The following is a 12049-nucleotide window of genomic DNA, read 5'->3' on the forward strand; positions in this document are numbered from 1 at the left end:
ACCCACCCCCTTTCCCATCTCAAGCTGGAGCTGCCCCCCCACCGAGCACAGAGCACAGCAGCACAGAGGGAGGCCAACAGCTGTATTTCCAGGTCAGCCTGGGCTCTCGGCCGCCAAAGGGGAGGACAGCAGGGGTGAGCTGCAGAGGAAGGCAGGCGCCAGCCCCGTGTCCCGGCCTGACCTCCAGGCCACCGAACGGCCCTGGGACGGGCCGAGTCCCAGAACCACCCTGTACCCACCACAAGGTGGGCTGTCGCCTCTCACTCCTTCCAGCTCATCCTAGGCCTCCACTGGCCTCACCCTCAACGGAGCCGAAAACATTAGACAGGTAGGGGTGGCAGAGCCCGGCTGGGCCCAAGCTGGGCACAGGGGCCCTTGGGCAGGGCAGGTTTCCAAGGGAGGGTCGAGGAGGACGGCCTGGTGCAGGGTGGAGGCTCAGCCCAGCGGCCTCGGGTAGGGCTGAGGAGGGGACTCCCTGGACGAAGGGAGCCCCAGGACGTACACGCTCAGCTGCCGAGCTCGGCCGAGGACTTCCCGGTGCGTGAAACAGGTCTGTGCTCCGGAGCAGCTCCACCCCTCCAGACAGACGGACAGACAGACAGGCAGGCAGTGTTTCTGACCCAAGGGAGGGGAAGCCACAGAACAAACCAGGTCGGGCTTGGGCCACCAGTCTCCAGGACGCCCGGGCAACGGGCGGGCGAGTGTGTGTGTGTGAGAGAATGGGGGGAGCCGGGGGCCTCCTCCGTCTCTGTGCTGGCGGTTGGATGGCTCGGGAGCTAGACGCGGGTGGCCTGGGCGAAGCCCACCCTGTTGTTGTCTCGGTCAAACACAGTGTAGTAGCGGCCGATGAAGACGTCGCCCAGGATCCAGAGTGGCCCGCTGGGTGGCGGGATGTCCATGCCCATGAAGCCGCTCAGGCAGATGGTCTTCCCGGCCTGGGACACCTGGGATGGAGCTGGTGGTCAGCACCCAAGCCTGGCACCACTTGCAACCCGCCCTGGGCATCCAGGCCACGGGCACCCCCGCCTGTTGCCCACTCACCTGGAGTGTGCCCCCACAACTGCCCGCTCACCTGAAGCATGCACCCCCACTCTGCCCACTCACCTGGGGTGTCTCCCTGCTCCCGCCCACTCACCTGGGGTGTGCCTTCCCCCACTCTGCCAGCTCACCTGGGAAACGCCTTCCCCCCTCCACCCGCTCACCTGGGGTGTCTCCCCCTTCCACCCGCTCACCTGGGGTGTCTCCCCCTTCCACCCGCTCACCTGGGGTGTCTCCCCCTTCCACCCGCTCACCTGGGGTGTCTCCCCCTTCCACCCGCTCACCTGGGGTGTCTCCCCTCCCCCTGCTGCCCGCTCACCTGGGGCACGCCCCCATGGCCTGCCCACCTTGAGTGTGTAGTCCTCCGGGGACAGCTTGTAGTCTTTGCCTCCCAGCTTCAGTGTGATCGTGGGCAGGGTGGACACCTTCTCACAGGGGATCATGTACTGAGAGGGGCCAAGCAGTGTCAGGGTGGCAGTGGTGGCCGTGGGGCTCCACCCCACCAGCCCCAGCCCCAGTGCTCACCTCGCCCTGGATCAGCGGCACAGCCCCAATGGCCTTCTGCAGCTCGCGCACCTCGTCCACGGGGCCCACCATGAGGGACGTGCCCGTGTCCACAATGGCCTCACAGCCCCCCTTGCACAGGGTCAGCCCGCTGGCTACCTCCACCCTGCGGGGAGTCAAGGCGTGAGGCCCATGCCCAATGACAATGTGCACTGGGGGCCCAGTGCCCCTCCCCGGGAGCCCCTCCCTGGCACTCTCCTCTCTGGGCTGCTGGATGCACAGGGGGCTGTAGGCCCTCCAGGGTGAGGGGTGGGAGAAGAGAAGGAGAGTGGCAGAGAGTGGGAGACCCTCAGGTGGTGGTGAGGGGCACGGGGGGCATGGAGGGCATGGAAGGGATGGAGGGATGGAGGGATGGAGGGGATAGAAGAGACGGAGATAGAGGGATGGAGGGGCATGGGGGGTCAAAGAGAAACAGGAATGGAGGAGCATGGAAGGCATGGAGACGCATGGAGGGACGGAGGGACGGAGGGGATGAGGGATGGAGGGGACGGAGGGACAGAGGGACAGAGGGACGGAGGGAATGGAGGGGACGGGGGGGACGGGGGCATGGAGGGATGGAGGGGATAGAGATGGAGACAGAGGGATGGAGGAGCATGGAAGGGATGGAGGTCATGGAGGGACAGAGGGACAGGGTGATGTTCTCACAGGAGGGAAGCCCCAGTGGCCAAAGGTCATGGAGTCACAGAGGGACGGAAGGCATGAAGAGTTGCGGAGGAAACAGAGGGACGGAGGGGCTGGAGGAGACGGGGGGACGGAGGGGACGGGGGGACGGGGGACACGAGGGACATGGAGGACAGAGGGGACGGGGGATGGCGGGTGGAGGGGACGGAGGGATGAAGGGATGGAGGCTGGTCTGACCCCATCTCTTTCTTGCCCAGCTCTACCCCTCCCCCCAACATCCCACCCCACCTGCAGAACCGGGGGTCCTCCAGGGTCCTCGCACGCTGCCCCCACCCACAGAACCCAGGGGAGCCAACTGCAGCCAATACTCACTGGTCCATGTGGACCTGCCAGTAGGCCTTGCGGGTGACGTTCAGGTAGGACAGGGAACCCTTGTAATACTTGGAGTCTGTGCCACCCAGCATCAGCTCACCCCCAGGCTGCGCGTCTGGGTCCCTGAGAGGAAAAGGAAGGGAGAGTCAGCTGCTGCTACAGCCCCCACAATGCCTGGTCAAGAGTACGGGGATCAATGTGGCAATCAGAAAGAGCTTCCTGAAGGAGGGGTCTTCCTGGGCCTGCAGGGACGGAAAGGCCCAGACGGCAGGAGAGATGGACCCCCGTCTTCCCAGGGTGGGGCTCTGCCCCATACTCCGGTGGGCCACTGTGAGCCCAGCCTGCCCCAGAAGAGACTGACCTCAACCCTCAGGTTCTCCTGGTCTGCTCAGGAGCAAAGCTTGGGGGCAGACAAGGAAGTGAATGCCAGGAGCCCAACGGGAAGGACCCTGTCTGTCTGTCTGTCTGAGAAAAAAACAAGGGAGGCTTCCAGGAGGGGGAGAAGGTACAATCCAGGAAGCGGGGATGGCTCCTTCTGGCCCCGGGGCCTCAGCATCCGCAGCTCCTGGGAACGTCCTCCACCCACAGCACCGGGCCACGTGGGCTCACCCCCCCTCATCCAGACCGATGGCGGCGCTCCTGGGCAGGAGTGCACTGCACTTCCTGGGACCTGCAGCCCCTGTCGGGGTTCGTTTTTAAACACTCATCACGAACGAGCTTTCAATGCAGCAAATCCTGCCAGTCCCGTTAGAGAAGCTCTGCCTGTCTGGGGCAGCTCTGCTATTCCAGCAGGGCATGTGCAGCTAAGCTGGCCACCATCGGGCTGCCAGTCCCCACGAGGCAGCACCAGGCCTGACCCAGTCCTCCCAACAGCCTCAGGACTCTGCCCTCCTCGGCCTGCACCTCCTGTCAGCAGCTCTGCAATCCCAAGTGTAGAAACCTGATCAGCGCCTCCTCTCCAGCTTCTCACCCCACACTCTCCGCGGCCAAAACTGCTTTTCCAAGCCCTCAGACCCTCACCCCTGCCCGGCTTCACTTCCTGCCCCAGCCACTGCCTGGGGACCGCACCTGGGCACTCACACCTGCATGCCCCTCCCCTCCCCACAGGCCCCTCCCCCATGTGGACACTCACTCTGTGTCCCTCCCTCCTGGGCGCTCACACCTGTGTGCTCCCTCCCCACATGGACACTCACTCCGTGCGCCCTCTCCTACTTGGGCGCTCAGCCTGTGTCCCTTCCCCCACTCTCGCACTCATGCAGGCATTCATGCCTGAGGGCCCCTCCCCCACCTGGACAGTCACGCTGTGTGCCCCCTCCCAGTCATGGGCACTCATGCCTGCGTGCCCTCCTTTTCTGAGGGTACCCCTCTTCCCCTCACAGCCTCTCCCGTGCCCCAAGACTCCTGGAGAAATGACCCAGCCGGTTCACCTGTGTCCTGGCCTCTAGTGACCAGCTTTGCCCAGGGTGTTGCTATGGAGTATTCACTGCCTGGGCAAGGGACAGAGCAAAGAGCCAGGCCAGGATGACAGCCGGAATTCTGCTGGAAGTGCACCAAGGTCAGCAGTCAGGCCCGGAGACTCCACGTGCCATGTGAGCCACGTGAACTGCCCACATCAGCCCTGGAGAGTGGGGCAGTGACCAGGCACAGCTCAGGGTGGGAGGCCGCTGGCTGACAGGCTGCCCACCCCCAAAGCAAGTCTCCAATCCCAGCCACCCCTCCTCCTGGGAACCCCAACTCAGGTCTGCCTGAGAAGAGTAAACCAACAGAGGCTGAGGTCCCAAGGTCACCTGACCACGGGTGACAAACGCTGGAGCAGCAGATACAGGTGGGGGTCCTGGGGACCCTTATCCCAGAAGGAAGAGTCCCCCTATGCTCCCTAGAGGGCAGCCAGCACCCGCTGGGACGCCTACAGAGCAGCCCGCCACATGGTGCCGGGGACCCGTGCCCACCCAAGGTCACCTCCCCAGACAGCCCCAGACCCCTGGACACCAGGCCCCCTCTCCACCATCAGCAACCCCGGGACCAGGATCACATGTGCCCATCACCAGGTCCGGGGAGCACCAGGCACTGAACCAAGAGGAACTGCCACGCCCCTGACCTGGGGCTGTTCTCACTGGAGAGATGCCTCGGCAGCCAGCCAAGGTCTGAGGACCCACGGCCCGGCCCAAGCCCCTCCCACCGGGAGACCTCCGCCAAACAGCTTTCTCTGCGATGCTGCTTACTCCTCCACAGAGGGGCAGCACCCCTGCCTCCCGGGTGCCCTGAGGTCAGAGGTCAGGAGCTGTGGCCACAGCAGCAGGGAGGGAGCAGCGCGGAGTGGGGGTGCCCAGGAGGCTCCTGGCCACGCTGAGCGAGGTGAGCAGGAGGAAAGAGGGAACCCACGGGCCACCTGTTCAGGTAGAAGGAGAAGATGTTCTGGTCCACCAGCTTCTGCTGCATGAGGTTGTCGAAGACCGGCAGCACGTTGTTGACAGAGATGCGGGGATAGGCCATGCCCAGGATGCCGTCAAACTTGGCTGCGATGAAGGTGATGCCCGGCTGCTTGGTGGCCTCCCCAAAGACCTGCCTCTCCACCTTGACACCACCCAGGGCAGAGGCTGACGACGATGGACGGCAGGGCACCTGCAGGCCAGGGCAGGGTCAGCGGGCCGCAGACAGGCTGAGCCCTGCACGCCTCCCTGGGCTCGAGGCTGTGCTACAAAACCCAGCTCAAAGGATGCCCCTCATCACACACGCCAGGGCCCAGAGGGCCCAGAAGAAAGGGCTGAGAGCCCTGAGCTGCACACAGCTGGGGATGGGGACACGGGGTGCGGCAGGCTTGGTTTGAATGAGATGGGAACAGGCGGGGGCACAGACGGGCAGGCCCCTGGCTCTGCTTCCTGCTCCGACCTCTGGTTCCCAGCACCGACGCCGGGCAGGTCCTGCTCTGCTCCTGCCCTCAGCCTTGAGAACAAGAGACAGCCTGGGCTAGAAGCCCGAGAGATGGGGAACCCGCCGACCCCAGCCCAGACTCAGCCATGCTGCCCCCCTCCCCTTCTCTGCCTGTTCCCTCCCCCAGCCCTGGATGAGGCTGCAGAGAGAACACGCCACAGCAGGATGTGGGAAGAAAACGGCTGCTTGAGGCTGACACCAGGCGGACGGGGCGGAAGGGGGCAGATGGGGTAACTTCCCGTTCAGGCGGAGCAGGGCCCAGGGAAGAGAGGGGCCCGAGGAGCCCCCAGGACTGACCTGGACCCCAGCCTGGCAGGGACTGCTAGGAGCAGGTCCAGCTGGAGGAAGGGCCCCTCTTCCCAGGCCCTGGCCCTGAAGGGGAGCTCTGCCGCCCTCCTGGCCCGCTCCAGAGCTGGGACCTGTGTCATCCTCCCAGAGCTCCTGAACCCCTTGGCCCTGCCCACCCCAGCCGGCAGCTCCGAGGTGAGAACTCACTGAGGCCCAGGCAGGGCGTCAGGGGCCAGCTCGCCCTCACCCTGGGCAGGGAGCCCCTCTGTCCTGAGCCCTGGGGACAGCAGAAGGCAGGCGGGGCCCCCAACTGCCACTGCTGCTCAGCCTCCCATTCCTTCCCAGGCTCCCGCAGGTGCCTCTCTGCCAGCAGCCCCCACAGCAGGTTCCTGGCCCATCTTCCCACCCCCGAGCCTCCCAACCCCTCAGCCCCAGCCCCGGCCCTCAACAACTGCTGGCACCTCAAACCCGATGTGCCAAACAGCCCAGTCAATCTGCCCTGGCCTCCCTCCCACTCACTGTGGCCTGACTCTGGGGCACCTGGCCCTGCACCCCCCGCCCCGGGTTCAAGGCTGTCCTTCCAGCCTGCACTCGACCAGATCATTCCAGGCTCCTCCTCACAAAGTTCTCCCCACCTCCCACCCTCCTGCTGGCCAACAGCCACCTCCTACCCCCTCCTCACCCTGCTGACCGCCCCGGCCACCTGCTGAGAGCCCTCCCTTTCAATCACATGCCCACGAGGGGTGAACCCCACACCCTGGCGCCCTCAAGTTCCCGGAGAGGCCCCAGAGGGACTCACCAACACGGTGTCCTGGCTCAGGTACCCGGAGAGGCTGCCCGAGCCGTAGTGGATGTCGAAGGAGGTGCCATTCTTCACGTAGGTGCTGGACTTGGCACTGTTATACTTGTGGTGGATCCCTGCCCCGGGGGAGAAGGGGCTGCCAGTCACCCTGCAGCCATGCCACAGCCACGGCCCTCCCATCCCCTCAATCTACCATGGAACCCACCCCGAGCTGCATCCTCAGGGTGGGATGTGGAGGGGATACCAGACCCGTCCACGCCAGAGCCTCGGGACTGTGGGCTGTGACCCCGGGCCTCCCTCCCAGCCACAGCTGGCTCCCTCTGTGGCCGCCCTGGCCTCAGTGCTGCCGAGAGCAAGACCACGGCTCTGGGTGGTTCACCCAGAAAGCCAGTGCCTGGGACGGGGTAGGGGGCTGGCCTGGCTCACGGGGCCCAGAGGCAGGAGAAGCACTTGCCCAAGTGACTCCTGAGGCATCCCTGAGGTGACATCCCGGAAGGGCAAGGGAGATGGGGCCAGGTGGGTGACTCACAGCAAGCAATGTCCAGCAGTTTGCAGTGGATGGAAGGGACCCACAGATTGGAGGAGCCCGTGTCGAAGACGACCGTGAAGCACTGTGGGGGAGTCCCGATGCCAATCTCCCCGTAGTACTGGGCCTGACAGGGGACAGGGTCCGTCAGGGATGGTGGAGGGGGCCCCATCTCCCCACGGGGCCTCGGAAGACCCAGCTGTCCCCAGGGCCAGGCCCTGAAGGCCCATGCTGGAGGGAGGGATCACGGGTTCCACACCTGCCAATAGCCACCGGCTCCCACCTGCTCAGCCTGCAGGAAGACGGGCCAGGTCCTCAGCCCAAGGTCCTCGTGCCCACAGGCCCTTGGGGTCTCCAGACCCCTAACCCTGCCCAATACACGCTGAGGCTGAGGACTTCCCCACAGAAAAGAAGGCAAGAAGTCAAGCCAGGGTGGGGACAGATGTGGCCTCAGCCTGAGCCCTGGGTGCAGGAAAGGCGTGCCTGGAAGACTCCCCTGGTGTCCCAGGGTCCAGGGCCTGAGATGGGAAGTGACTTCCTCTCCGGGTTGGGGCCATGTCAGGTTCTGATTCTGGGTGCCTCAGTGCCTGCCCTGCCTTCCAGGGCCAACCCCAAGCCTGGAGGGCTTCCAGGGGGAGGGTTTCAGCTGGTCAAGGGGAGAAGGCAAGCCTTGGAGTCACTCCCTACCCAGCAACCCTGCCTTCACAGCCCAGGGCCTTAGTTTCCCCATGTGTACACGGGGAAAGCAGGGGCAGCTGGGGGTGCTGACCCAGGGATCATGCAAATACAAGGGGTCCCATACCCGCTGAGCCTCTCAGGGAGCAGAGAGTAGGAGGGTCGCCTGGGCACCCACATCCCCCACTAGTGGCGCCTGGGCCACCGTGAGCCACCAGATTCCTGGCACCAGCCCTGCCCAGTGTGTCTCCAACTGCCTGGCTTCCCAGAGTGGCAGCAGCTGCTGACTCATGGCCCCACAGAGGTGACCACGGGCCGGGGCCGGCGGGGCTTAGGGGGACTCAGCAATTCTCCATGTGCGTGTGTGTGCATGCATCTGCTTGCTCACATGCTTGAGCGATCAGGAACTGACCAGTCGGGACCAGGAACACAGTCCCCGGCTCCCCTCAGGGCCCCCCCACCCAGTCACATGCCTGTGAGTCTTGGGCTTCCTGTCACAGCCAGGACTTGGGCCAAGTGGGAGAGAGGGCAAGGCCCCCCACAGTGGGCCAGAGCCCCGAGGCTGGACCACAGGCCCTGGCCCTGAACTGACCCCTCAGAGCTGGGATGAGGCTGACCAAGAGCACTCCCGGTGCTCCACCTGGGAGCCGCCCAGCTTGGACCCTGGTTCCCCCTGAAGGAGCAGTGGACACAGTACGGGCTGCTGCTAGGGGATGAAGATGGTGAGAGGCTGGGGAGGGGCCCCAAGTCACCACAGGCCTTCTGGCTGGACAGCAGTCACGACAGGCTCCAGGGCAGCCAGCCACACCCAAGCAGGCCCAAGGACCCTGTGAGCGAGCTAGCAGCGAGGGCAGAGGGCTCCGCTCATCACCCTCCCAGCCCTGAGCAGGGACCAAGACCCTGAACCAGAGCAAGAGGTTCCAGGATGGGGCAGAGGAGTGCGGCTGAGCCAGTACACCGCCCCGCCCACTCAGCTGCACTGCTGAGAACAGGGGGTGGGGAGTGGTTCCCACCCTCCCACGGGGCTGTCCGGAGCGCAGCTCCACTTCCAGCAGGGCTAAGCTTCCATACTCACGTCCATGTAGTTCTTGAGTATCTCGGGAACCGGCCCCCCGGGCGCAGTCGGCATCGCCTGGGAGTACTTTGAGATGGGGCCCTTAACGATCAGGTCCTCCACAGGGCCCCCCATCTCCGACATGGTCCGGCGGATGGACGTGAACTTGTGCAGTGGGATTCTGTCAACCAGGGTCAGGGCATATCAGGGAGGCCCTCCTGCCTATAGCTGAGGCCACCAACACTGCGCGTCCACCCGGAGGCCCCTGGGGATCTCAAAGTCACCACGGCCAAAACCAAACTCCTGCCTGTCACCTGGAAGCTGCTGGCCCAGCTCCCACGTCAGTGAACAGGGCCCATCACCCCCCCAGGTTGCACAGGCCACACCGTCCTACGTGGTCACCTGCCACCCACCCCAGCCCACACACCCAATCTAGGGGCCAGTGTGCCCACCCCGCCTCTCCTCAGCCATTCCAGAGGCTCCAAGGACCCCAAGGGGCTCCCGTCCTCCCTCTGCACCTGTGCCGCTCTCTTCCGGGATGGAGGCCAGCATGGATACTCAGAGTGCTGGCAGGCACCTGTCACTCCTGCCCAAAGTGCTCTGAGGCAGCCCACTGTACCCGGCCCCGTCACACCTGCTCGCCCCCCACCCACCCGAACTGAGGTGGTTTCACCTCCAGGCCGGCACTGACAGCTCTGCCTGACCTCCCACGTGGCCGCCTCTGGCCATCAGATGGGCCCTCCAAGCTACCTCCAGAAGCCCTCCTTGACTACCTGTCCTCTTCCACCTGGACCCTGTGGCTGCCCAGCGCCCTCATCCCACACCCATTTCTGTACATCCGCCCCTCTCCTCACCCCATGGTGGCTGCATGAGGTCCAGAACTGTACCTGAGGCCTTAGAGCAGGCGTCCCCAAACTACAGCCCGCGGGGCCGCATGCGGCCCCCTGAGGCCATTTATCTGGCCCCCTGCCACACTTCAGGAAGGGGCACCTCTTTCATTGGTGGTCAGTGAGAGGAGCACAGTATGTGGCGGCCCTCCAACGGTCTGAGGGACAGTGAACTGGCCCCCTGTGTAAAAAGTTTGGGGACGCCTGGCTTAGAGGCTTCTGTGCTCTCCCACCCACCACCCTGGCTCCCCCGATAGCTGCACTCAGGGTACCTCTCCAGAGCCCTGCCACCCGGGACGCTGCTGGTCACCGTGCAGGAGGGAGCTCCAGACTGAGGTCAGGGGTCCTAGCTCTATACCCAGGAAGCTGACAGCAGAGTGAGGGGTCCCTGGCCTTCCCCTTTGTGTGAACCTACTCCTTGTTCCAAGGAAGCCCCCCTGGGCTTTTAATCACTTGGATAAAAACCTCTCTCCTGCCCCAGGGACTTGGGAGCCCAAGGTCAAAGCTGGCTTTTTCTGGCAGGAGAGGGCGCGGTGCAGGAAGATGGGATTATTGCTTAAGAGCAGTGGGCTGGAAGAGCCTCAGGTTCTGCCCTGGGGGAGGGACACGCCCTCCAGGGACCCGGGACGCAGGTGTAATGGTATCAGTTGCACGGGAGTTGGGATCAGGTCAAGGCTTGGATTCAGCTATCCCGCCCTCCAGAAGCCCCGGGTTTGTTTCTCCACTGCGGTCTGCACTCCTTGGAGAGGGGAGGTGTGTAGATAGGGCTGGCAAGGGCAGGGCAGGCTCAGGCTTGTGGCTGCTCCCCAACAATGACTTTAATTGGGGCTACCCGCCCCCGAGCCGTTCCCCACAGACTTTGGTGAGGCTCAGTCCTACCCAACCCCCTGCTCCTGCTGGCCCAGCCAGCTCCAGACCCTGAAGCCTTCTGACCTCCCCCACCTGCCCAGGGGCAGGGGACTCGCCACAGATCCCACATCTCCCACAAAGGTGCAGAGCAAGGGTGGGGCCGGGGTCCGGTCGGGTGGGTCACCATACCCCTGCTGGGGGTGCAGGCTGCCTTGTAAGGGCTGGGGAAGGAGTCCATTGAAACAGACCGCAGCACGGCCCTTCTCTGCCCAGCCGGTAGGCAGGCCAGGGCCCCAGCCCATCCAGGCCCAGTCCGAGGCCTCACCTGGCACAGGGGCTCGACCTGAGGAGGGTGTGGGCCTCACAGCAGCACAGCCCCAGGCCCGGGGTAGGTGAGCCGGCCCACTCGCCATGCCTCCTCCTCTCCCAGGGACATGGGGGTTCCTAAAGTCCTGAGGGGCCTCCCAGGCCAGGGCCTGTGATACGAGCTGCTGAAGCAAACTTTTAAAGCCCTCAGTTCACAGATGGTAAAGAGGTCCCTAAGGAAATGGACTCGCCCAGACTCGGGGACCTGAAGCTAGCTCTCCAGCAACAAGGGCGCTCAGTACACACCCGAATTCCACCTGTCCCGAATGAGCACTACCTCCCCTCGCCCCGTCCCGGGGGTGGCTGCGGTCAGTCCGCCGTCCTCATGCCTCCCCCTGGCCCCTCAAGGTACACCCCAGGGTGGCACGGGGTCCCCTGCACCTCCGGAGCCCGGCGCCCCACAGGCGGGTGGGCAGTGCAGGAGGCCGCGCAGGGGACACAGGTGCATTCCGGGGCGGGGCTGCGGGGCCGCAAGGGGCTCGTGGGGGTCCCAGGGGAGCGCGGGAGTCACCACAGGCCCCGGGACCTCGGCGCCGCGCCTCCTGCCCGTCCTGTGAGCCCCGCCCGCGAGGTTTCACCTGACGAGCGCGGCGGCGGGTGCAGCCAGCAGGCCGAGGGCGAGCAGCAGGAAGCAGAGGGGCTGCATGGCGGCGGTGGCAGGGTCCGAGCGGGTCGCCGAGGCCGCGCGCTTATACCGGGATGACGGCGCAGTTGGGCCGGGTCAGGTGACCCGCGTGTTTGCACCCGGGCCGGTCACGTGGGCGCGGCCGGCGTGCGCGGGGCGGGGAAGGGGCGGAGTCTGGGCGGGGCGACCCCCTGCGCACGCGCACAGCGCTCGGGAGGGCGCCCGCCACGCCCACCGCCCCCCAACCCGCTCGAGCGGGGTCAACCCGGCGCAGCTTCTGGAGACTGAAGGATTCCCCTTTCCGCCTGGCCCGGGGGTGTGGGGCGGCCCGCCCTGGAGGGCCCCGCGGGTGACCCCTGTCCCGGCCGCCGCGGCGCGCCCAGGCCTGCACCTGTCCAGGGCGCTGCGCTCCGGGCCCCTGCACCTGCTCCTCCCGGCGCCCCCTCGTCCC

At 65.5% G+C, this 12049-nt stretch overlaps 1 protein-coding gene across 1 annotated transcript; it reads right to left on the reverse strand.

Moving 5' to 3' along the window:
* Positions 1-65: 65 nt before the first annotated feature.
* CTSD (cathepsin D) lies at positions 66-11725 on the reverse strand. The gene is made up of 9 exons (XM_039470402.2): positions 11552-11725; positions 8893-9052; positions 7146-7269; positions 6614-6732; positions 4985-5217; positions 2596-2718; positions 1564-1708; positions 1386-1484; positions 66-944 (listed from the first exon to the last, which is right to left on the reverse strand). Exons 1-9 carry the CDS (start codon positions 11617-11619, stop codon positions 777-779), a joined length of 1239 nt encoding a protein of 412 aa, XP_039326336.1. The 5' UTR covers positions 11620-11725; the 3' UTR covers positions 66-776.
* Between the last annotated feature and the right edge of the window lie 324 nt (positions 11726-12049).

Source organism: Saimiri boliviensis, chromosome 6 (assembly GCF_048565385.1).
Source record: "Saimiri boliviensis isolate mSaiBol1 chromosome 6, mSaiBol1.pri, whole genome shotgun sequence".
In the NCBI taxonomy this organism is placed as follows: Eukaryota; Metazoa; Chordata; class Mammalia; order Primates; family Cebidae; genus Saimiri; species Saimiri boliviensis.

What these genes read in the sequence shown, in the direction of transcription:
- CTSD (XM_039470402.2), bottom strand. Translation starts at nt 11,619, where the DNA reads ATGCAGCCCCTCTGCTTCCTGCTGCTCGCCCTCGGCCTGCTGGCTGCA. An exon ending in ACTGCTGGACATTGCTTGCT is followed by an intron (nt 6,733 to 7,145) that starts GTGAGTCACCCA and finishes CCCCCGGGGCAG; the next exon opens with GGATCCACCACAAGTATAAC. An exon ending in TGGCAGGTCCACATGGACCA is followed by an intron (nt 1,709 to 2,595) that starts GTGAGTATTGGC and finishes GACTCCCCGCAG; the next exon opens with GGTGGAGGTAGCCAGCGGGC.